The sequence below is a fragment of the Myodes glareolus genome, chromosome 5 (assembly GCF_982192425.1).
Source record: "Myodes glareolus chromosome 5, mMyoGla1.1, whole genome shotgun sequence".
In the NCBI taxonomy this organism is placed as follows: domain Eukaryota; kingdom Metazoa; phylum Chordata; class Mammalia; order Rodentia; family Cricetidae; genus Myodes; species Myodes glareolus.
Window position 1 is genome coordinate 23,084,454 of NC_142030.1, and position 25,719 is coordinate 23,110,172.

The 25,719-nt window shown below is 40.3% G+C and overlaps 3 protein-coding genes across 4 annotated transcripts in view; all 3 read left to right on the forward strand.

Annotated features, from left to right (window-relative positions):
* Window positions 1–2,435: 2,435 nt before the first annotated feature.
* Window positions 2,436–11,399, forward strand: LOC148122003 (intelectin-1a-like). 2 transcript variants are annotated; one of them, XM_087906143.1, is made up of 8 exons: window positions 2,436–2,527; window positions 2,722–2,785; window positions 4,174–4,272; window positions 5,449–5,696; window positions 6,019–6,177; window positions 6,538–6,658; window positions 7,455–7,558; window positions 11,123–11,399. In XM_087906143.1, exons 2-8 carry the CDS (start codon window positions 2,722–2,724, stop codon window positions 11,273–11,275), a joined length of 948 nt encoding a protein of 315 aa, XP_087762269.1. In that variant the 5' UTR covers window positions 2,436–2,527; the 3' UTR covers window positions 11,276–11,399. The 2 variants fall into 2 exon arrangements, with proteins under 2 accessions (XP_087762269.1, XP_087762268.1); XM_087906142.1 differs by having other exon boundaries at window positions 2,453–2,584.
* Window positions 2,508–25,719, forward strand: part of LOC148122004 (intelectin-1a-like) — a 154,394-nt gene continuing 131,182 nt past the window's right edge. The window contains exon 1 of the mRNA XM_087906140.1: window positions 2,508–2,584. The gene's annotated coding sequence lies outside the window, so the exon portion shown is untranslated. The remainder of the gene's footprint in view (window positions 2,585–25,719) is intronic.
* Window positions 2,510–25,719, forward strand: part of LOC146894845 (intelectin-1a-like) — an 88,774-nt gene continuing 65,564 nt past the window's right edge. Inside the window, exon 1 of the mRNA XM_087906145.1 lies at window positions 2,510–2,584. The gene's annotated coding sequence lies outside the window, so the exon portion shown is untranslated. The remainder of the gene's footprint in view (window positions 2,585–25,719) is intronic.

Sequence of the window (25,719 nt, forward strand, 5' to 3'; positions counted from 1 at the left end):
ATATAATATTACCTAAGTAAACAAGAAGTAAGCAACTTCCAAAATTCTAGAAATGACAGAGACATCTTGCTGCCTGGACAGTCACCCAAAGTTCCTCTGTATTGTTGGGGCACCCATCTTCGGCCTTCAGGCCCATAATATCCAGAGACATTTCCATGAAGCAGGAAATTTCAAAGGCAGTTCAGTCAGTATCTGCTGTGTCCTGCAGAATGTCTCGCAGACTCTTTCATGAATCAAGAACCTTGAAAGATCATCTCACCTTTAGGCAAGTTCAGCAGTCCTCTCTCTGCGGGTTCTGTGTCCAGAAAGAAAAGAAAACGCTTTACTGAGTCAGGTAAGCCAGACCCAAAAAGAGGAATATGGTATGTCTTCACTCATAAATGGATTCTAGCCATAATTAAAGGTCTTTGAGCCTATTATTCATGATCCTAGAGAAGCTGGATAGGAGGGTGAACCTGAAGAAAATTCAGGTAGTTTTCCTCCTGGATATTGGAAATAGCCAAGAGTCCCAGGTAACCTCGGGTGCATGGGGGGGTAGGAGGGGGTAGGAAGGGGAGAGGGTTAGAGAGAAGGGAGCAGGGGAGGAAAGGGGAATGCTCGGGGGACTTGGAGGGGGGGAGGGAGGAAGGATACATATGGGATCAGGGAAGAATATATCTCAACTAAGGGAGTCAGTTTAGGGTTTACTAGAGACTTGATTATAAATGAGATCCCAGGTCCAAGGAGAGATCCCTAGATTGTTCTCTGGACATAGGAGAGGGTGCCTGAACTGGTCTTGGCCTATAACCATACTGATGAATATTTTGCTTATCACCATATATCCTTCATTTGGCGACGGATGGAGATGGAGACGGAGACCCACATTGGAACACTGGACTTAACTCCCTATGTCCAAACGAGAAGCAGAAGGAAAGAGTGTGAAGGGCCGCATCCACATGCTCCATTACAAGATGGCGCTGGCATCCAGTTTCACCGCCAGGTGAACGCACATGTGCTCGGTAACTTTCCACTGCTGTCCCCGCCTACTCCTGAGGCTTCACCTGGGCTAATGGGCAGTGGGACAATCCAAGGGTGACACGTCCGAAGCAAGGACTGTTTCCTATATAAAGGAGGGGTTCCCTCATTTAGGGATCCCCGGCCATGTTAGCTGATGCTCTCTCTCTCAGGACGCATTAAAAGCTTTTCTGCAGAAGAATCCTAGTGTCCCACGTGGTTCTTGCTGGCAAGACGATAGCATGGGACAAAAGAGAGTGTGAGCAAGGAAGGCAAGATCAGAGGGAACCTTCATCCGACGATGGATGGCGGTACAGACGGAGACCCACATTGGAGCACTGGACGGAGTCTCCCAAGGTCCAAATGAGGAGCAGAAGGAGGAAGAACATGAAAACGGAAATCAGGACCGCAAGGGGTGCGATCACCCACTGATACAAGTGGGTGATTGAAGTTTTATGTTTATTATTAAATGATTATATTGCTCTTTTGTTGTTAAACTTTCCTTTTTTATAGTGAGGATTTGATGGTGTGTCCCTGTAATCGCAACACTTAGGAGGTAGGATGAAGAGAATCAGGAGTTCAAGGACATCTTCACATACACAGTGAGTTTGAGGTCAGCCTGGGCTAGGAAATGTACTCTTTTATACATTGTAAGTGCCTCCCATAAAAGTTTTCTTCTCTTATGAAATGAGTATAATTATAAACCTTTGCCATTTTTTTAATATTGCAAGAAAGACACAAACAAAAAAGTCCAAATGGATGTCAAATGTTGCAAATTTCCTTATTTATTACCTTTTTGGAAAATACACAGTTCATTGAAATTCCCAAACCTGGTAATAGCGCTAGAAAATGATGTTTTAAATGTATCTTTTAGAGACTTGAATCCCACGAGTCATCACGGTACAAAGAACTTTCCTGAGGTAAATAAAAGTTTCTCCTCTAGTGGCATCCTGCCAGAAAAGGGGAGCCTGGCAAAGTCTGGGCCATTCCTACCAGGTTCTTCCCATAAAAGGACAAGAGCCTCACCTGGCCCACACTAGAGGTTCTGCAGAGAGAGAGAGGCTCATATCCACATCTTCCAAGAAAGACACACACACAAAAAAAAATTCAAATGGGTGTCAAATGTTGCAAGCCTCCTCATCTACTTCCTTTTTGGAAAATACACAATTCAGTGAAATTCACAAACCTAGTAATAGTGCTAGAATATGATAATTCTAAATATGTCTTTTTGAGCCTTTAATCACATGAGTCATCACTGTACAAAGAACTTTCTTGTAGGAAATAAAAGTTGCCCCTGCAGTGGCATCCTGCCAGGAAAGGGGGAGCCTGCTAGAGTCTGGGCTATTTTCACCAGGCTCTTCCCATAAAAGGACAAGAGCCTCACTTGGATCACACACACACACACACACACACACACACACACACACACACACACACAGAGAGAGAGAGAGAGAGAGAGAGAGAGAGAGAGAGAGAGAGAGAGAGAGAGAGAGGCTTACTTCAACTCAGCAGGCTACTCTGAGTGTCTGGCCAGGTATAGAGGGGAAGGTAGTTGCTGTCGCTGGAAGAAGGAAAGGGGACTCCGGCTCAGGTCTGCTTTAGGGCCCAGAAATGCGAGGAGTTTAAAGGAAAGGAAGGAGCCTTTAAGTGGAACTAGATAGGAGCTGAGACAGTTATGGGGAAAAGGTGGTCTGGATAGAGACTGACCTTCTTCTTGCTTTTCTCTAGATGACCATGATGAAACTCTACTTCCTGCTGTTTATCGTTGTGGCCACCAGAGGGTGTACTGCCGGTGAGTACTGATACAGGACCCCAGATTCCTCAGCTCACCCTCCAGCTTTAAAGACAGTCATCATTAGACTGGGTTACTTCCAGGACCTGGGACTCTGCGTCCAGAGATCATAATTTTGTTGTTGTTGTTGTTGTTGTTGTTGTTGTTGTTGTTGTTGTTGTTGAGATTGTGTTTTTCTGTGTAGCCCTGACTGTCCTGGAACTCCATCTGTAGACCAGACTGGCCTCAAACTCAGAGATCTGCCTGGCTCTGCTACCTGTTTGCTGAAATTAAAGATGTGGGTCAACATAGCTTGGCTGATTATGCCTTTTTTAAAAAATGAAAATTAAATATAATTGTATTGTTATAGCATTCCTTTTCCTTCTTCCAACCTTTCCAACTTATCTCCCACCCCCACATTCTACAAAATAAAGGTCTCTATTTGTTTAACTGTGGAAATATATACATGCTTCCTATATATGTATATGTATTTATGTATATGTTTGTATTATATACATGTGTATATATAAATATTCCTGGATATGTAAATACAACCTAGTCTATCCCCATAAAGATGGTGCCTTTGAGATTAGTCTGGATGCTGGTTGGTTCTTGAAGGAAATGACCAGTGTCAATGACATTGCTGAGACAGGTCCTGGTCCCAAGCCTGTACTTGTGTGTAGCTCTAGTGGAACTTCTGCAAGAGCTGAGTCTCATCCTAGTCACTCCTTAAACTTAGGACCTTTGCTTTAGGGTTTCAATACCAAGTGAATGGTCTGGCTTGTGCCCAGAGAATATTTTCAATTTCACTCTCCACAAGAACACAGTGGTATTTTAAAATACGTAATTCCCCTTCACTGGATTTTTAGTATCTTTAAGGAAAGAAACAAGTCCCTAAATGCCATCTTACATGATCTCTACATGATAATCTTTGTCAGACTGATATGAAGCACTAGGGATCTGAGGCACAGACATACTGAATACAATTCAAAAATACTTGACTGGTAAACATGTAGCTACTTAGACCTGGATAGTTTTAAACCCAAAGTTTCCATTTGTTTCCACCCCTTCTGTGTTCTCAGAGGACTTTACAGAATTGAGGCCAATTTGCAAGGCTTTTTTTCCATGCTCTCTTGGTCAGTCTCTGAACTGTCTACCTCATGACCCAAGATTCAGGCACATTAGGCTCCCTGCATTTTCTCTAGCTGCAAAGATGGACTTCACTTTATTCTTCTTTTTCAGGACTTTGGACACAAACTTCTCCACACTTCAAATCTCTTGTCTTTCTTCCTAGTTAGAAATCTTGTTGATTCTCAGAGGGAGGCTTTGAGAGGTCATGGAATGAGTTTAGGATGAATGACAGGGGAGGCTGGGTGTCCAATGAGAGTGAAACTCTGCATTTTCTCTAGTGAAAGAAAATGAGGTTATCAACAGTTCGGCCAATCCTGTGTCTTCCTCTCTGTTCAGAAGCTGCAAGGAAATCAAGCAGGAGGTCACTGGGGCACAAGGTGAGTGATGAAGCATTTAAAGAACACACTGTGATCCTAACACTTGGGAGCCTACGGCAGAGGACTGAAGGCTCCAAGCCAGCCTGGGGAGACCCTGTCTCAAAAATGCAAACACAAATAAGACTTGCCCTCTGTAATCATTGTTCTTTTTTGATATAGAAAATGTGATCAAATGTACATGATGGATAAAATTTTTACTTAACCAATTTTAAGGGTTTTCAGAGTCAAGAATGACTTTTACAATGGGAGGGGTCACCACTATTCATCTCCAGAAGGTTTTCATTCCTTAAATAAAAATTCTGTAGCCACCAAGTAACAAATTCCTGTATTCCCTGTGAGCTGCTATTTTGTTTCCTACATCTGTGAATCTGTCATTTCTTGTTATCTCATATAAGGTATCTGCTTTATTACATTAGCAAGCTTCAAGATACTTAAGTGTTGTAGAAGAGTTACCTTACTTTAAAAAGATTTATTATTACTATTATTATTATTATAAAAATAATATTCTTGCATAGATGTACATCTGTGTTTGGGAATGTGGACATATATGTGCAGGTATGCAGGTACCTGCAGAGTTCAGAAGAGGTCATCTAGTCCTCTGGAGCTGGAGTGATAAGTACTTGTACACTGTCAAATGTGAGTGCTGGGAAGATACCTCAAATCCTCTACTAGAGCAGTACTTGCTCTTATCCACTGAGCCATTTCTTCAGTTCACTTCATTCTCTTTGATCTATGGGATATATAGGAATGTACACAACATATGATTCTGCTTACTAGACAGCATATATTTTGCTTATTCCTTTTTATGTAGAGAAACACTTGACTTGTTTCTGCCATTCAGGTCTTGTGTCCAGAGCTGTAACAAACATGAATGTCCATATCTGAGTCCCTGTTACCAGTTCTTTGGGTATCTACCGAGTGGAGTTGCTAAGTCCTTTGATAACTCTATGTTTAACTTTAGGAGAAACATCCCTGTCAATTTGGGCAATTCTGTGTTCTGCCTCTGTCACAGAAGCATGGCTTTCTGAACTCAGGCACAATCCCAGGAACACCTGTGGTAGGACACTCAGGGCATGAGGCATTAGCCATGTTTCTGGTGCCTAGAGCCATTCTGTTTCTGGACCAGAAATTAAGAATGAGCCTGCAAACAGTACTGTGGACTGCTTCTCTCTACAGATGGCCTCTATTTCCTCCGCACAAAGAATGGTGTCATCTACCAGACCTTCTGTGACATGACCACTGCAGGTGGAGGATGGACCCTGGTGGCCAGTGTGCACGAGAACAACATGGGTGGGAAGTGCACGGTGGGCGATCGCTGGTCCAGTCAGCAAGGCAACCGAGCAGACTACCCAGAGGGGGACGGCAACTGGGCCAACTACAACACCTTTGGGACTGCAGAGGGGGCCACAAGTGATGACTACAAGGTAGGTACACTCTGTAATCACTTGGGAAAGCGTGAGGATGTGAGTGTAGCTCAAGGATGTCATGGAGAGGTGGGAAGGTTGTCCTTCAACACAAGGCAGAAGAAGTGATAAGTGTTTACCTTGAACCTCAGCATTCTCCCAAGTACGCTTTTCGGTAAGTAGGTGGTAGAAGTGGGACCATTGTCCTTAGAAATAAGGACATCTGAACATGGTTGACCCTCTGTCCTCTGGAGCCCAGAGATACCAGCTCTGCTGTGAATGAGTGTCTTCTGCTTAGTGAAATCTCCCGGTCTGGTCAGGCTCAGTGTTGGTTGCTTTCCAGAACCCTGGCTACTTCGACATCCAGGCTGAGAACCTGGGGATCTGGCATGTGCCCAATAATTGCCCCCTGGAAAATTGGAGGAACAGCTCCCTGCTGAGGTACCACACCTACAGTGGCTTCCTGAAGTATATGGGCCATAATCTGTTTGGCCTGTACCAGGTACTCAAAACTGTTGGCTGAAGCTGTTTTTCATCTGTGTGGGAAGAGAGGTGGGTGTTTGAGGTTTGATGGATTGTGTTCCATGTTTCCCTTATTCTGAAGTGTCATGGTCCAAGGAAGCCAAAGAGTAGGGGTATGTGTAAAAGAGAAGAGAGGAGAAAAGTGTGGAGGGGAAGAAAAGAAAAGGGGGAGGGGTCTAGCGTGTCAGAGAGATAGAGACAAAGGGAAGGATTCTTTCTTATCTGACTGGTTGGGAATCATCTGTTACTGAACACACGCTTTGCTTCTCTGTAGAGCTTAGTGTACCTAAGATTGCCAATGCTGCCATCCTTATCCAGTGGCTTCTTTTGTTTCTTGTAGATTTACCCGGTGAAATATGGAGGAGGGAAGTGTTGGACTGACAATGGCCCAGAAATACAAGTGCTCTATGACTTTGGTGATGCTCAGAAGACAGCCTCTTATTACTCCCCCAATGGCCAGAGTGAGTTTCTAATGCTCCTGAATCCTCTGCAGGACACGTGATAAACTCAGTTATGATAAGTAACAGTCATTTACCATCCACCACAGCCTGCTTCTCTTCTATGAGAGTTTGTGTTTTGTTTCACTCCATTCAGTTGATTGCCTTTGGGCTCTCAACTATCACTAACCCACTCTACAGATTAGGAGACTGGAACACTGAATACAGCAACTTGCTTGAGAGCACAGGGTATAAGCAGGAGAGTTGGCATTTGCACTGGGGAAACATGATTCCAAAATCTACTCTTGGCAACTCTAGTATCAGTCAGAGGTTTCTTAGGAACAGACCAGGTCTATGTGCACAGGACAGAACAACAGAAAAAATGAAGATTTATTTCAGTTATTAGGATGACAGCCATGTTGCTTAATATGAATAAATATGTAGCATGTGCTCTTTGTAAATGCTAAGCCTGACTTGTATAATTCAAAGCTCTTCTTGTTTATTCTTGGAATGTAAGGCTTTAAAGAAAAGTTAGCAAGGTAAATGTGAACAGGACCAGAATGGATGCACTTGCTAACTGCTGTGACAAGATATTGAGTATAGACCTTGCCATATCAGCAATTTCTCCACTCAAGCTCTGGCAGATGGGGACCTTTTTTCAAAGACTGGCTCTTGGAGTCTGTGGATGGAAGTAGATGATGCTCCTCCAATGGGGCTAATATTTTGAACTGTATATCCTGAACCTGGCACCACTAAACTCTGGACTAACAACTATTTCTAGCCTTTTCCTTGAATGCTGTTTTCTGTCTTTTGTTTTCAGAGGAATTCACTGCAGGATACATCCAATTCAGAGTGTTTAATAATGAGAGAGCAGCCAACGCCTTGTGTGCTGGGATGAAGGTCACTGGATGTAACACTGAGTGTGTAAGTCTGTAGTGACCAAAGAGACTCTTGAATAAGACTGTATTTCTGTGTATATTGAGTATGGGAGACTGTCATATTAGTGTGCATACATATACGGTGTGTAGCCTCTCTCTATACCTTGCTTTGTTTCAGGGATCAGAACTTCTGTCTAGACACAGAAAATACTGTCTTGTTGAAATCCAGTCAACATTACAAACTTCTAATGCACTGTTGCTTTTGCTTAGATTTTAAGACAAAACACTCAGTTACTTGGAATGAGGGTGACACTTGTATTCAGGACCTATGTACAAACCTTTGGAGGCTGAAATTGTTAGAGAATTAATCTCCACCGAGGATTAAGCTTCCAGAGTGAAACATATCCTTTCCATTCTTTTTTTTTTGGGGGGGGGGTTGTAAGATTTTTATTGTGTAAAGGGGTGACTAGGAGAGTCCTGGACATCTGGTAGACCTCACCCAGGCCATTCTCCTCCCTATCACAGGGAATTTCTCTTGTTGGATGTTGGCATATCAATTAAGTGCCAAGGCAGGTGAACTCAGTTCCACTACAGCAACCTGATGACCTCTGAGCCTGTGATCATTAGACTCATAATGTTTTGTTTTGTTTTTTAAAAATTTGGTCCCAAAAGCACATTGAAGATGGAGCCCTTTTATTGTCACAGTAAAAGCTCTAACAAATTAGCATGTTCTGGCCAAGCAGGGTGATGCACATCTTTAATCCCAGAACTCAGGTGGTAGAAACATGCAGGTCTCTGTGAATTTGAGGCCATCCTGGTCTACACAGTGAGTTCCAAGTCAAAAAAAATAAAAACAAAAACAAAAATCCACGACCTATTCAGACCTTATCTCAAAAAATAAAATCCAGCCATCCCTAAAGTAACAATCTGAGAATAGCATTGTCAGTTCCTGGCAGATGATCCTATAGCTTTATGTCCATTTATTCCTCAGTAATTAGCTTGTCCCTCATCTAGGCAAGATGGAGGAGTCTTATTATCAAGGACAACACTGGCACTGTGATGTGGAATGATGAAATAGGAGAGAGCATATGATATGGGGGGAGTGGCAAGCTATTTTCATTTTTGGTATGTAAGATGGATGTGGGATACAGAAAGAACTCCTTTTAGAAATTTTTTTTTTAAGTAAAGAAATGTTAACATGAACTAGATCACACAGCACTTTTACATCACAGCAGTGGTTTGGGGGCTGTATAAGTCATGAGCGACAATATAAAGTTTTAGTGTGCACATAAGATTGATATGATCATTCTCTTTTTTCAAAGATGACACAGGTAGCCTGGAGGTCACAGACTGTAATGGAAGAAAGACTAAGGATAAGGAAATAAACATTGAAATGGTCCAATATTCCATAGTCCAAACAAAAGTCTGATATAATGTGATGGACATTTCAGGGAACAGTGGGCAATAATGAGCTTCAAAGATTTAAAAAATATTAATAGTAGAACACAGAGAGTGTGAAGAGAAGTAATTTTGAATAATTTCATGGTTTTTGTTTGAGTAGATGAATAATAAATAGTAAGCCAAGATGTCTGGGTGATTAATATGTTTGGGATCAATGAGGAATATACAGACATATGATGTTAGATTTTTAAAACATTTATTTGAGTTTGCTTGTATGTGTGCACATGTATATTCAAGTGATCACAGAGGTCAAAAGGACACATTGGACCCTGGGAGTTGGAGTTAAAGTCTTATGATTTGTTGCTGGGATCTGATAGGGATGGTGGCATCTGAACTTTGGCTCTCTGGTAGAGTAAACCTCTGGGCCATCTCTCTAGCCCCCAAGCTACTAGCTTCTTTGGGTGGGATTTTATTTTGTCTTGTTTCAGATGTGTTTATTTTATGTGTATGAGTTTTGCCTGCATATATGTGTGTGTATTGCTTGAGATCCTGGTGCACTTGAGCTAGAAGAGGGCATTCTATATCCAGGAACTGGAGTTACAACAATTATGAGCCCATATGGGTTCTGGGACCCAAACCTGGTTCTCTGCAAGAGCAGCAAGTGCTCTAAAACACAGAGCTATCTCTTCAGCCTCAATGTTACATGCCTTGATTATTGATGGACTTTGAATGTGATGGGGGTCCCAGGAGATTTATATTGCCTACAAACAGGAAAGTCATTCTAGCTTGTGTAAATACAGCCTATGACATTCACAATGGCAAACTTGCCAATGAACTTCCCCTAGAGAAATCCCCATCTGTAAGTTATGAGTGGCTGTAACTGTGTTTTTAATATTTGTTTATTTGTTTGTTGTCGTGTGGTGTATGAAGACCCTGAGTAGTGATTATAAATGGCAGCCTGATCTCTAAACATTGACCTTAAGAAATATCTGAATTGGAGATAGGGATTTTTAAGCAATCAGTGAATTGTTCATAACTAAAGCTAAAGGACTAACACAAATCATAAGTGACTTGTAAATGTGTCCCCCTGAGAAGTAACAATTAAGGAATTCATGAAGGAAAAGACTAGCCAAAGAAGCTGAGAACAAAGGCTCGGAGAAGTTGAAGGAAAGGTAGAAAGCGACAGTGATGTCACTAGAGTCTATGGAAGTGGGATTTATGGATCAAATAGAGCAATACTCCCAATGAAGAATCTGATGAGGAACACTCACATGAATTTGGTTTTTTGAGATGTCTCTGAGCTCATTAGCTATATTAGTGGGGTTTGCCTCTGTGATAAATACCTGAGAGAAACAATATATGGAAAGAAGTGTGCTGGCTAGTTTTATGACAACTTGGTCATCTGAGATGAGAAAACCTTCATTGAGAAAATGCCTTCATCAGAGCAGGCTGTAGGCAAGCCTGAAGAACATTTGCTTAACTGCTGATTGATAAAGGGATGGCACCACCCTTGATCTGGTGGTCCTGAGTTCTGTAAGAAAACAGACTGAGCAAGCCATAAATCTTCACTTCTTCATGACCTCAACATGAGTTCCTGCCTCCAGGTTCCTGTCCTGTTTGAATTTCTGTCCTGAGTTCCTTCAATGATGAACAATGATGTGAAATTATGCACCAAATAAACTCTTTTCTCCCCCAAGTTGCTGTGTTGATGAGGTTTCATCACAGCAAATGTCACCCTGACTAAGACTAAGGACTTTGTTAGCTTGAGGGTTTCCAAGATTTTAACCCATGGTCATTTGACTCTATCACTTTTAAATCCATAGTGGGGCAGAAATATCATGCAAGAAGACATATCAGAGTAATATGACCCATGTCACAGTTTTCAAGGACCCAAGAAAGACCAGGAAAGGCCAGAGAAAGATGCCCTTCAAACCATACCACTCACACCTTCAGTGATCTATTTCCTCTAACCAGATGCCCCCTTCCATAGCTCCACCACCTCCCAATAGTCAGTTCAAAATGTTGAGTCTGTTAGTGATTAACTAACTGGTGAAGGCGGGATTCTCATAGTTAATCCCCTCCCCAAAGTTCTGCCTCTAAATATTGGTTATATTGAGGATCAGATCTTCAGTATATAACATCTTTGATAAAGAACTTCATATCCAAACCATAACACCTCTCATTGCTACTTCCTTCCCCTGTTTTTCAGCACTGCATTGGTGGAGGAGGATACTTCCCAGAAGGTAACCCCGTGCAGTGTGGTGACTTCTCTGCATTTGATTGGAGTGGATATGGAACTCACAGTGGGTACAGCAATAGCCAGGAGATAACTGAAGCAGCCGTGTTTCTGTTCTACCATTGAGAACATTGTGGTTTGGACCCAGACTTCTCCAGTCTGTGGACTCACATGCACAGAAAGAAAAAGTATTACCTAGTAACTAGAATGCTAATGACACAGGAAAGGAGAATAAATCATGTTCATTACATGTTCGGGTGTCTTCATGAATTCTTTATGTTCAGGGGTGGAAGATTTCAAAAGAGTTTCTGCAGCCTTGTTTGATTCTCCTGGGATATCGTGGATGCAGATTCTGATATAGAAATACTTCTTTTTATTCATTCGTCTCTCACATATTACATCCTGACAGCAGCCTCCCAAGTTCTTCCCTTACCCACCTCCCCCTTACAAGACAGCTGACCGGGAGTGTGCAGACCATCTGCAGAACACGTTTGTCTTTCACATGCTCCCAACACTGAGTCCAGGAACTAGCTCAATAAAGGACTGCTGCACTGTGAAAAACCAAACAGATGAGCCTCGTTCTAAAACTGCAGGCTTTTCCAGTGCAAAAGGGACAAGTTCTAGGAAAGCCTACCTCATGGACCTAGGGAAGCACGGGGGGGGGGACCCTCTAATCCAGAGAAGGCTGCGAGGAGCACCTCACTGAGAAGGTGATTTGGCTTAACCCCTGGCCCACCCTAGAGAGACAACTGGAATATGCCATTATTTTCATTGTGTCCCGCTGGAGAACCGACTTAGTGTTTAAGGAAATGTACTGCTCTTCCAGAGGACTCAAGTTTGATCCCCAGCAATCTTGTCAGGTGACTCATGGCTGCCTAGAACGCTAGTTCCAGAGAATGCACTGCCTCTAGCTTCTGTGGCACCAAATTGGGAACAAGCAATCAATGCACAAGCCTGCCGTAGGCATTCCATATTAAATGCATAACCTTTTCTTTCTCCACCTCAAGAGTCAGAATTCCAGTCTACAGCATTCAATTGGCTGTATCCAAATCATCTGCCAGTATTATGGGTTGCCAGAAGGGTAGAAGTAAGGATCATCCCTTTAGTTTTCCAGCACCTAGGTCTCTGCCTCCCTCCCTCCAAGACTCAGAAGTACAGAAGAGATTCTTTCAAAGGAGAAAAGGTGTAATCCTTCCCCTGTGTCTGCATCCACTCTCTTTTTGGCATTTTCCTTTCACTCCTCAGACCACCCCCTTGGGGTAGAGTTTGTTATAAATGTTTGGTGTAAATATTGAGGTTCAAAGAGATGAAACAGAATAAGAAATATGTTGTTTTCTCCAGGTTAGATAGAAATCTAAACTATAGCTGTTAGACAGAAAAGTTAGATAGAAAATCTAAAATCTACACTATAGTGACAGATCAATTACTATAATGAAAGGAACATTTTTATTGGATGTAAAGCTATGATGGAAATCAGTTGTATCTAAGTAGTATCAGACCCTGAATTTCAGCTAAGTCTCAGGCTTCCAGGAAGTTCTTTTTCCCATTGTAGCAACTTGCTGCTGATGTCAGAATGAGCACTTCTCGTGGAATCTAAGACATATTGATGAACAACTTTACTACGTAGGATGAATCCCAAACAAAATATGGCAGTGTATGAAAAGGAACTGTTACCATCAATAGAGACAGTAAGCGCTAAGTCCAGTGCTACAGGAAGCATACACTTTATTTGTACACTAATCTTAGACCCAGATGTAGTCCTACTCTCTTTTTTATTTACAAAGCTTATGGAGCTCGGTAAATTTACAAAGGAAATATTGGCTTCACAAGTACAGTCTGATGAAAGTTTCATAGTAACTGCTGAAGGAGCCTTGTAAACAATGCAACAGCCTTGTTATCACACTGAGATAAAACTATGTACAAGGATGAAACCACACCTAGGAGGAATGGGTCCATTCCACTGGGGGAAAGTGCAACCGGCAGTGATACTCGGAGAACGGAGAAATGACACTGGGACAGAAGAACCAGAGGAAGAGTGTACTGATCATGCATCAAATGTGAGGTCTGGGAACCATTGTAGCACTCTCAGAACTTAGCACAATTGGTGCCATGTTAGTCGTACCAAGGCACCATTGTAACCTAAGAGCCTATCACATAGACCCCTACACCTGCCAAAATGAGAACAAAGTCATAATCATTATAGTTCCTAGTTCTGGAGTAGTCCCTAAGTGTACTGACCTTTCTCTTTTACTTGTAGCATTGCTTACTGCTAACTGTTTTTAATAATTAATGTTTGCCAACCAGGATACGGTTTTGTGTATAAAAAGCCAAGAACAGTTCGGCTTGTAGCTACATGATTTGGGCAAATGATTCCTGTATAGTCTGCAGTCAGTGAATAAAGACTCTCTGTTGGCTTTAAGAATGTCCTCTGAAGGAGTTACTTCGCAACACCATTGTCATTTGAGGAGAAGTTAGTCAAACCACCCTAAACTTTTTATTGACATGTCCTGGGACTTCTCTTTCTAAACAGTGCCCCTCCCTCTCTCAGGGCTCCACTGAGCTCACTGTCTTTCTCTGTTAGAAAGACAAACAGGCACCATATTCCTTTTTGGGCATTGCTTGTCTCTTCTGCTTGGTTAAGAAGGTGGGGAAGGAAACTGCACAGAGGCACTCTGGAATCTATGATGTCTCCTGCAGTGGTTGTACTATAGTAGAGGTTGAGAAGATGACCCAGCCTGTGCAGTAAGAAGCCTAGAACTCAGGTGTCCTGTGAAGCACCGGAGAAGTAACTCTGAGCAAGAACTCATGAGTGGTGACAGGGTTGGGAGGTGGGGGAATCCGTGGGACTGAGGCTGCGGTAGGCATGACCATTGTAGGCTGAGTGGACTGATATGATCTGCTTGGACAGAAGTTGTTTCTGCAAGGGCTCTTTGGCATCCAAACCCAAAGTTGGTGGTCTGTGAGCCACTTGGGACTCCTCAGTGGTGTTTCCTCCAGGAGCTCCTATAGGATCCCTGGGGTTTGAGGTCTGTGTATGAAAAGGTGGTATTTAAGATAAGATTATGGCAAAATGAAGATAAACATAGTATGATCATTTTGATAGATGTAGAAAGGGTGGTGTGTACAACATGACATTCATTCACAACAAAACATCCATTCACAGGGGCTAAGGAATTAACTCATTTAGTAAAGGGCTTATTTGAGTGTATTAGTCAGGGTTCTCTAAAGGAACAGTACCAAGAGGAGGAGTGGGATTCATTAGGGTAGCTTACAAATTGTGGTCCTAGTATCCAACAACAGATGTCTCCCAAGTCTCCGAAGAAAAAGCCAAGAACCCAGTGGTTATTGAGTGCATGAGACTGGATGTCTCAACAGTCCCAGTCTGGTGCTGGAGTCCCAGCAAAAACCAAGAGAGTTGCCAGTTTTCAGTCTATGTAGGAATCTCAAGGAAGTATGTTATAACACCAGCAAAGGAATGCCTCAAGTACAATATATACTAACTCATCAGCATGAGTGAGGACAAGCAGGCAAAGACTTCCTCTTCCATGCCCTTTTATGTGGGCTGACACTAGAGATATCATCTAGATTTAGGGTACATCTTTTCACTTCATATGATCCAACTGAGAAAATCCAACACAAGCATGTCCAGCTGCTTCAGTTTTAGCTGATTCCAGATGTAATCAACTTGACAGCCAAGATTACTTGTTACACTGCTCAAGCATAGGTTTGGATCTCCTGCACACATAAAAGTCACACATAAAAGTTGGGTACAGCAGCATGTACCTTTAATCATATCCCTCATGAAACAGAAATAGATGGATCCCTGGGACTTGCTGGACAGCTGGTCTAGCTATTTCGGCAAGTTCCATGTTCAGGGAGAGTCTCTGTCTCAAAAATTAAGTCCCTGTCTCATTGGGTAAATACACTTACCAGCAACCTGAGTTTAATCCCCAGAAATGATGTAGTGGAAGAAAACACTGAGTTTCTCAATTTTTCTGTGGTGATAACTTGGTTTATGATCCAACAAATAAACTTGCCTGAAGATCAGAGTGCAGAACTATCCACATTAATTAGCCATAGAGTCTAGGCAGTGGTGGTATACACCTTAAATCCCAGCACTCGGGAAACAGAGGCAGATGGATCTCTGCTAGTTCATAGCAACCCCGAACTACACAAAATTGTCCCAGTCTAAAAGAGAAACAGAGCTAAGTGGTGGTGGACCACACCTTCAATCATAGTATTTGGGAGACACATGACTTTAATTCTAGCATTAAGGAAGTGGAGACATAAAGGGATATGGCTGTGCAGACAGAGGAATAGAAGGCAGGAGGAGACAGGAGCAGAGGAGTCAATCTTAGGATAAAGTCTGAGCAGTCAGTCTGACAAGACTGTCTGAGGACAGGATCACCTGTTTGGTCTAAGCATTGGTAGAGGTAAGAATTAAAGTTCAGCTCAAAGGCACAAAAAATACATTCAACAAAATCATAGAAGAAAACTTCCCCAACCGAAAGAAGGACATACCTATGAACACACAAGAAGCTTACAGAACACCAAAGAGACTAGACCAAAAAAAAACATCACAATATAGTAATCAAAGCACTAAACATACAGAATAAAGAGAGAATATTAAGAGCTGCAGAGGAAAAATGCAAAGTGTCATATAAAAGCAGACCTATTAGAATTACACCTGACTTCGCAATGAAAACTCTGAAAACCAGAAGGTCCTGTAAAGATGTGCTGCAGACACTAAGAAACCACAGATGCAAGCCAAGACTATTGTAACCAGCAAAGCTTTGAATCACCATTGATGGAGAAAACAAGATATTCCATGACAAAATCAGATTTAAACAATACCTATCAACAAAACCAACCTTACATAAAGTACTAGAAGGAAATCCCAACCCAAGGAAGATAGCTCCATCCACTAAAACATAGGCAACAGATAACCTCATATCAGCAAAACTCCAAAGAAGAGAAACACACAAACACTAGCACCAAAAAATCGCAGGAATTAACAGTCACTGGTCATTAATATCTCTTAATATCAATGGACTCAAGTCACCTAAAAAGACACAGGCTAAGAGAATGAATGTGAAAACAGAATCCATCCTTCTGCTGCATACAAGAAACACACCTGGACATTCCTGCAGGGAGGCTGCTCCAATACCCCCACACCATTCATTGGACCTTGCAAGCTACAAGTCCCATTCCTGCCCTGAAATCCTCCTATCCCCTCACAACCCCAGTAGAACTCTGAAACACAGTCTGCTACTACATAGAGAGGACCAAGAAAGAGAACCAAGAGGGAGAAGCAAAAGAGGGAACCAAGAGAGGAACTCTGAAGCACAAGCTGTGACTGTACAGAGTGAACCAAGACAGTGACCCAAGAGAGCAGGCTAAGGCAGAGGACCAAGAGAGATCTCAGCGACACAGACAGTGGCATTACAGAGCATATCAAAAACAGTTCCCAAAGACACAGACAGCTACTGCAAGGATTGGACCAAGAGGCAAGACACTGTCGGCAACAAATGAAGGAAGAGATGGATAGGATGCAAGAATTCATCGAACAACCTAAAGAGCAGCATGGTAACACCAAAACCCAGTGGTCATACAACAGGAAGACTTGATCAACCTAACTCAGAAGAAGCAGAGAAAATGATTTTAAACATAGCTTATGAGGATGATGGAGATCTTTAAAGAGGAAATGAGAAATTCCCTTTAAAAAACAGAGAAAAAGAAAAACAAAATCTGAAGGAAATCAATAAATCTCTGAAAGAAGCCCAAGAAAAAATCAAGCAGGTGAAACAAACAGTTCAAGACTTGATGACTGAAATAGAGACAATAAAGAAAACACAAACCAAGGGAATCCTGGATATGGAAAGTCTGATTAAAGGAATAGGAGCTACAGAGGCATGCATCACCAACAGAATACAAGAAATGGAAGAAAGAATCTTTGGTGTTGAAGATACTATAGAAGAAGTAGGGGCTGGAGAGATGACTCAGAGGTTAAGAGCATTGCCTGCTCTTTCAAAGGTCCTGAGGTCAATTCCCAGAAACCACGTGGTGGCTCACAACCATCTGTAATGGGGTCTGGTGCCCTCTTCTGGCCTGCAGGCATACACACAGACAGAATATTGTATACATAATAAATAAAATAAATATTAAAAAAAGAAGTAGAGTCATCGGTCAAAGAAAAGGTTAAATCCAAAAAATTCTTAATACAAAACATCCAAGAAATCTGGGACACCATGAAAAGACCAAACTTAAGAAGAGTAGGGATAGAAAAAAGAGAAGTACTCCAGCTTAAAGGCACAGAAAATATATTCAATAAAATCAAAGAACAAAACATTCCCAATCTAAAAGAAGGATATCCCTATGAAGGTGCAAGAAGTTTACAGAACACCGAATACACTGAACCAAAAAATCCCGTCACCACATAATAATCAAAACACTAAACATACATAATAAAGAGAGAATATTAAGAGCTGAAAAGGAAAAAGATCAAGTAATATATAAGACAGAACTATCAGAATTACACCCAACTTCTCCATGGAAACCATGAAAGCCAGAAGTCCTGGACAGATGTGCTGCTGACACTAAGGGACCACAGAGGCAAGCCCAGACTACTATACCCAGCAAAGCATTCAATGACCATTGATAGAGAAAATAAGATATTCCATGACAAAAACAGATTTTAAAAATACCTATCCATAAATACAACCATATAGAAAGTACTAGAAGGAAAACTCCAACCCAAGGAAGCTAACTGCACCCATAAAAACACAGGCAACTGATAACCTTACACCAACAAACCCCAAAGAAAAGAAACACACCAACACTACCACCAAAAAATAACAGGAACTAGTAATCACTGGTATTTAATATCTGTTAATATCAGTGCTCTCAATTCATCTATAAAAGGACATAGACTAAGGGAATGGATACAAAACCAGTATCCATTCTTCCATTGTATACAAGAAACACACCTCAACCACAAAGACAGACATTACCTCAGAGTAAACTGTTGGGAAAAGATTTTTCCAATCAAATGGACCTAAGAAAAAGTAGGTATAGCTATCCTAATATCTAACAAAATAGACTTCAAACTAAAAATCAATCAGAAGAGATAAAGAAGGAAACTTTATACCAGTAATAGGAACAATTCATCAAGATGAAGACTCAATTCTGAACATCTATGCCTCAAATACAAGAGCACTCACATATGTAAAAGAAACATTATTAAAGCTTAAATCACACACCAAACCCCACACACTAATTGTAGGAGATTTCAATACCCCACTCTCCACAATGGACAAGCCAACCAGACAGAAACTTAACAGAGAAATAAGAGAACTAACGGATGTCATGATTCAAATGGACTTAACAGACATCTACAAACATTCTGCCCAAACATAAAGAACATATCTTCTTCTCATCACCTCATATAACCTTCTCTAAAATAGACCACATACTCGGTAACAAGCAAAACTCAACAGATACAAAATAATTGGAGTAACCCCCTCTATTTTATTGGATTACCATAGTTTAAAGTTAGAATTTAACAACAATGCTACTTGCAGAAAGCCTATAAACTCATGGAAATTGAACAGTGCTCTATTGAACCACCACTGAGTCAAGGAAGAAAGAAAGAAGGAAATTAAAGATTTCCTAGAATGTAAAGAAAATGAAGGCACAACATACCCAAATCTATGGGACACTATGAAAGCAGTGTTAAGAGAAAAGTTCGCAATATTAAGTGCCTACATAAAGAAACTAGAGAAAGCTCACACAAGGACTTAACAGCACACCTGAAAGCTCTAGAACAATAAAGGCAGACTGACCCAGGAGGAGTAGATGACAGTAAATAATCAAATGGAGGGCTGAAATCAATAAAATAGAAACAAAGAATCAATTAAAGAGCTGGTTCTTAGAAAAAAAATAACAAGACAGACAAACTCTTATCAAAACTGATCAAAAGGCAGAGAGAGAACATCCAAATTAACAAAATCAGAAATGAAAAGGTGAATATGACAACAGACACAGAGGAAATCCAGAGAATCATTAGGTCATTTAACCAAAACTCTGTTGGAGGGAGAGAGGCTGCTTCTTTGTCCTGACTGCCCAGAACCAAAATAATCACACAGAAACTGTATTAATTAAATCACTTCTTGACACATTAGCTCTAACTTCCTATTGATTAACTCTTACATATTAATTTAACCCATTTCTACTAATCTGTGTATGGTCACATGGCTGTGGCTTACTGGCTAAGGTTCTGGAGTCTGTCTCCAGCGGGGCTACATGATGTCTCTCTGACTCTGCCCTTCTTTCTTCTAGTATTCAGGTTAGTTTTCTCTGCCCAGCTAAATACTGCTCTGCTATAGGTCCAAAGCAGTTTCCCTGTTCATTAATGGTAATCACAGCATACAGAGGAAAATCCCACATCATCTCCCCTTTTCTGTTTAAATTAAAAAGGAAGGTTTTAACTTTAACATAGTAAAATTACATACAACAAAACAGTTATCATGCAAGAATGACAGTTATGACAGTTATAATGTTTACATCTATTTTATCTTTTATCATAACTAAGGAAAACTATAACTATAAATACTTCAACTCCATCAAAGACTCCAGAAAGGATATAATATTACCTAAGTAAACAATAGTTCATTGTAAGTAACTTTCAAAACTCTAGAATTGACAGAGATATCTCACTACCTGGACTGTCATCAAAAGTTCTTTGTACCATTGGGGCATGCATATTCAGCCTATAGGCCCATAGTATCCAGAAGACTTTTCCATGAAGCAGAACATTTCAAAGACAGGTCTGCCTATATGGGAAGTTTGTCAGTCACATTCTTCTGTATCCTGCAGAGTGTCTGGCAGACTTTTTCATGAAGCAGGAACCCTGAAGGGCAGTCTTACCTTTAGGCAAATTCAGCAGTAATTTCTCTGTGGGTCCTGCTTTTCTAGTTCATCAAGCAGTCTAAGCAAGAGCGGTTTCTTGCCCAAATGGCTAGCCAACTGCATAAGGAGCCACTTTGAAGCCCATTTTCCTCTTGAAGTAGTTTGGTGTTGCTGGGAGCAGATATGTCTCACTGTCATGAAACATCCTAATTTCTTAAAACATTTAAATGCCATATTCTGAAGGTCTCTGAAAGATTTGAAGAATACCTAGCTAACTGAAATATATCTCTATACATCTGAAAAATCTAACTAACATAACTACAAGCTTGACTATTAATAGATGATTATTTATTAAGTGATTGTCTATTAACCTATATTTTTAATTATACATTACATTTTTAAATGAGCTGCACAAATCCAATGCCTTAATCAAGAGCAGAAATACACACTTAACAAAATTTACCTTAAATTTGTATCAGTAAACCAAAATCCATACCAATGCAAATTATCCATCTCTATAGCTTATCCCCCTTTAAATATAAACAAACATTTATAAAGAATATTTGGGAATATGGGTGTAGTTCTGTCCAAACTTCTTTCTGCTGTTTAGTGGGAGAGGTAATTTTTAGAGGGGTGTTCAAGGCAACCTTTTAGGGACTCTTGGTCCATCAAACCATATTAGTCTTGAATGAATCCACAGATTCTCATCATCTGTGGAAACAAAAGGAGAACTTTTTTTCCAAAGCAGCATATCTTTAGACCCAAATTCTGAAGTCAAAAATACCTTTATAATATACATTCTGGTTTAGTTTTGAAGTCCATACAATGAAATGTCTTCTGTACTTAGCTCCTTCACAGTCAAAAATTACAAAGAATTACAATAATATACATAATCCAATTCTCTGTGAATTTTTCATCTTATATGGATTGTTTTTTCTTAACTCCTTTTGATCTATGATTGTCTGTACTTTGTCTTTAAAGACATTGTTTTATTTTTTCAACCATTTACATTTTTATAACTCTCTGTACTCTTTTTCTTCTCTCTCCCAAGCCTATGTTCCTTTATCCAACACTGTGACCCATTTAGAATTCTTTTATGTCTTAATCTGTCTTTATTGCATTATCTGTAATTCTTTCCTGTCTTGAAAAGCTTTTAAAATGGCAAGCAGCTTGGTTGCAGCTGCTCTGGATGCTGGCTCCACCTCTCTCCACTTTTAAAATGGTGGGGTACCATTATTTCCAGCTCTGGGACCATCAGATAGGAGCTATGCTTAGAACTTTAACTCTGAGAATGAGCATGTAGCACATAAACACTTTTATCTCAGTAATGGCTAAATAATTCCTTTAAAAGGTTGTTTCATATGGATGCCAAGATACAGGCCTGAGAAAAACTTAATAAAACTGATCATAGAGATATTCAAATGAAGACAGTGGAATTTAAAGGAGAACCAATTTCAGTATTGCATTATAAGGTTAGAAAGGAACAACCTAAGGTTTTCAAACAACCAACCTTAATATATCCAGGAACCAAATCATTTTGCCAAATGATTGAGGCTCTGTAAAAATGATAGGACTTCTGTGGCAATGTTAGATTTAAGCAGATTCTATGAAGTGATAGTCTCATATGGCATGCATTCACTATTTGTGAAGCAGATGTTAAACTCATGGTCAACTTGTAATAGAATTATCTCTCAAGACTGGAGAGACTTGATTACAGCAGTCTTAGAGCCTAAAATACTACTACACTATACAAATGCATATAATTCAGGAAAAGCAGTCTACAAATCAGAAAATTTAAGTAAAGTGGATGGCAGTCCTTATGATTTTGTCCAAAAATCAGAATTATATGTTGTTCTCACACCATTAATGAATTTTATGTAACTTCTAGCAGAGTTACTGATTCACAATATGCAGAAAGGGTTGTCTTGTATATTAAAAGCACTGAGTTTATACCAAATGATACAGAATTGGTTTCATTATTTATTCCATTACAATAAATAACCAGGAATAGGAATCATTTTATATATATGATTAAAGTATACCAGCTGATTTAATTCCATAGTTTCTTTTTATTTATTTTTTTCAAAGTTTATTAAATTATGAAAGTTTCCATTTCCGCCTCTCCTCCCAACACCCTCCCACTCCCCCCCACCCCCTCCTCCTCCCTCTCCATCCCTAAGAGCAGTCAGGGCTTCCAGCCCTGTGGGAAGTTCAAGTTCCTCCCCCCTCCTTCCAGGTCCCTGAAGGTGAGTATCCGAACAGACTCGATCCCAAAAATCCAGTATATGCAGAGGAAACCCATGTATCTCAGCAGCTGTTGTTTCTTTCTCATTCGCACTTTTAAAATTCAAAGTTAATAAGGTATTATGCAATTACTTCTTGGGACCTTTATAACCCCTTTCTGTTTATTTAGCATATCCTTTAGAATATTATTTAATTTTTCTGTAGTTGCCTGTCCTCTTGGTTTACCCATAATGTGCTTTATATTATAACAAGTAAAAAATTTCTTAGATACATAAGCTAGAACATTGTCCATCTTAATTTGTGCAAACATATTCATCATGGCCATAACTATATATATCAGACATCTAATCTCATATGGGTCTGCTAAGGCCACTAGCAAAAGGTAATGGAGAAACGGATCAACTATTTATTAGAAATGTCCTGGGGGCCTCCTAATTGCATAAAAAATCATGTCAACAACAAGGGTTTAAAAATAAGATTTTTGGAGCTGGAGAATGGCTGAGAGGTTAAGAGGACTGACTGCTTTTCTGGAGTCCTGAGTTCAATTCCCAGCAACCACATGATGGCTCAACCCATTTATTGGTGTAGGAGGGTCATCTGTCTATGTGTTACTTTCATTGGTTAATAAAGAAACTGCCTTGGCTTTTGCTAGGACAGCAGCTTAGATAGGTGGAGTAGACAGAACAGGATGCTGGGAGAAAGAAGCAGAGTCAAGCAGATGCCATGGAGCCAGCCACCAGGTCAGACATGCTGAATCTTTCCCGGTAAACCACCACCTCGTGGTGCTACACAGATTATTAGAAACTGGTTAATCAAGATGTGAGAATTAGCTAATAAGAGGCTAGAACTAACGGGAAAGGCAGTGTTTAAATGAATGCAGTTTACGGGGTGGGCACCACGGGTCGGGACAGGTGGTGAGTGCAAAGGGAAGGAAGTCCCTTTGTTCTAATAGCCTGCCTGCAGCAAGCTACGGCTGCAGGCAAAGTGATTCCTGGATAGCAAGGGGTACTAATCCAGTAGAAGAAGACCCAGCGGAGGGAAGAGCCATTGGAGAGCATCTGAAGGAAGAGATGGGCAGGCGCCAAGGCAAGAATTCCTCCAACAATCTGAAAAACAACATGAAAACACCAGATCCCAGCGATCTTACGACAGAAGGACTTGAACGCCCTATTCCGGAAGAGGTGGAAAACAGTGTCATTATGAAAGCAATAGAGTCTCTTAAACAGGGTATGAATAACTCACTTAAAGAAATAGAAGAGAAATATAACAAAAAGATGGAAGAAATGAGTAAAGAAATGGAAGACAAATATAACAAAAAGTTTTAAGAAATGAGTAAATTCGTAAATGATACCCAGGGAAACCAAGAAAAAACAATCAAACAGGTAATGGAATCAGTTCAAGAATTGAAAACTGAAATGGAGGCAGTGAAGAAAACACAAACCGAGGGCCGGCTGGATATGGAAAATCTAGGTAAACGAACGGAGACTACAGAATCAAGCATAACCAATAGAATACAAGAGATAGAAGAACGAATCTCAGATTATGAAGACACCATAGAGAAAATAAACACTCTGACCAAAGAAAACAGCAAATCCAACAAATTCTCATCACAAAACATTCAGGAAATATGGGACATAATAAAAAAACCAAATCTCAGAATAATAGGAGTAGAAGAAGGAGAAGAATTGCAGATCAAAGATCCAGAAGATATATTCAACAAAATTATAGAAGAAAACTTTCCCATCCTAAAGAGTGATATTCCTATGAAGGTGCAAGAAGCATACAGAACACCGAATAGACTGGATCAGAAAAAAACATTCCCTCGCCATATAATAATCAAAACACAAAGCAGTCAGATTAAAGAAAGGATATTAAGAACTGCAAAGGAAAAAGGTCAAGTAACCTATAAAGGTAAACCTATCAGACTTACACCAGACTTCTCTATAGAAACCATGAAAGCCAGAAGGTCCTGGAAAGAGGTACTGCAGAAATTAAGGGACCATGGATGCAAGCCCAGACTACTATACCCAGCCAAGCTTTCGTTCACTATCAACGGAGAAAACAAAATATTCCATGATAAAAACAAATTTAAACAATAAGTAACTACTAATCCAGCCTTACAGAGAATATTAGAAGGAAAATTACATCCCAAGGAATCCAACATTGCCAACACTGATTACAATAATTCAGACATCTAGCAACCCTTCACTAGCACAATTCAAAGAAGGAAAACACATACACTCTATTACTCCAAAAAAAATGACTGGAGTCACCAACCAATGGTCATTAATATCTCTTAATATCAATGGACTCAATTCACCTATAAAGAGGCACAGACTTAAAGATTGGATACGAAAACATGATCCAACATTCTGCTGTTTATAAGAAACACACCTCAACCACAAAGAAAGACACCTACTCAGAGTAAAGGGTTGGGAAAAGGTTTTCCAAGCAAATGGGCCTAAGAAACAAGAGGGTGTGGCCATTCTAATATCTAACAAAATCGACTTCAAACTAAAATCAATCAGAAGAGATGGAGATGGACATCTCATACTCATAACAGGAACAACTCATCAGGAAGAAGTCTCAATCCTGAATATCTATGCCCCTAATGTAAAGGCACCCACATATGTAAAAGAAACTCTTCTAGAACTCAAGGCAGTCATCAAACCACACACGCTAATAGTAGGAGACTTCAACACTCCTCTCTCACCAATGGACAGGTCAATCAGACAGAAACCAAACAGAGAATTAAGAGATTTATTGGAGGTATTGAATCAAATGGACTTAACAGACATCTATAGAACACTCCACCCAAATAGGAAAGAATATACCTTCTTCTCTGCAGTTCATGGAACCTTCTCGAAGATTGACCATATACTCGGTAACAAAGCAAACTCCCACAGATACAAAAAAATATTAGTAACCACCTGTGTCTTGTCAGATCACCATGGATTAAAATTAGAATTCAACAAGAATGCTACCCCCAGGAAGTCAACAAACTCACAGAAGTTGAACAGTCAACTACTAAATCACCCCTGGGTCAAGGACGAAATTAAGAAAGAAATTAAAGTCTTCCTTGAATTTAATGAAAATAAAGACACAACATACTCAAACCTATGGGACACTATGAAAGCAGTGCTAAGAGGAAAGTTCATAGCAATAGGTGCCCAAATAAAGAAAACAGAGAAAGCACACATTGGAGACCTAACAGCACACTTGAAAGCTCTAGAAAAAAAAGAAGCTGATTCACCCAGGAGGAGTAGAAGACTGGAAATAATCAAACTGAGGGCTGAAATCAACAAAATAGAAATGCAGAAAACAATCCAAAGAATCAATGAATCAAAAAGCTGGTTCTTGGAGAAAATTAACAAGATTGACAAACCCCTATCCAAACTAATCAAACGGCAGAGAGAGCA

Bases quoted from the DNA above. Each gene is read 5' to 3' on its own strand.
- LOC148122003 (XM_087906143.1), top strand. From the start codon at position 2,722: ATGACCATGATGAAACTCTACTTCCTGCTGTTTATCGTTGTGGCCACC. The intron at 5,697-6,018 runs GTAGGTACACTC...GTTGCTTTCCAG, and splicing joins CCACAAGTGATGACTACAAG to AACCCTGGCTACTTCGACAT. The intron at 6,659-7,454 runs GTGAGTTTCTAA...TTTTGTTTTCAG, and splicing joins TTACTCCCCCAATGGCCAGA to AGGAATTCACTGCAGGATAC.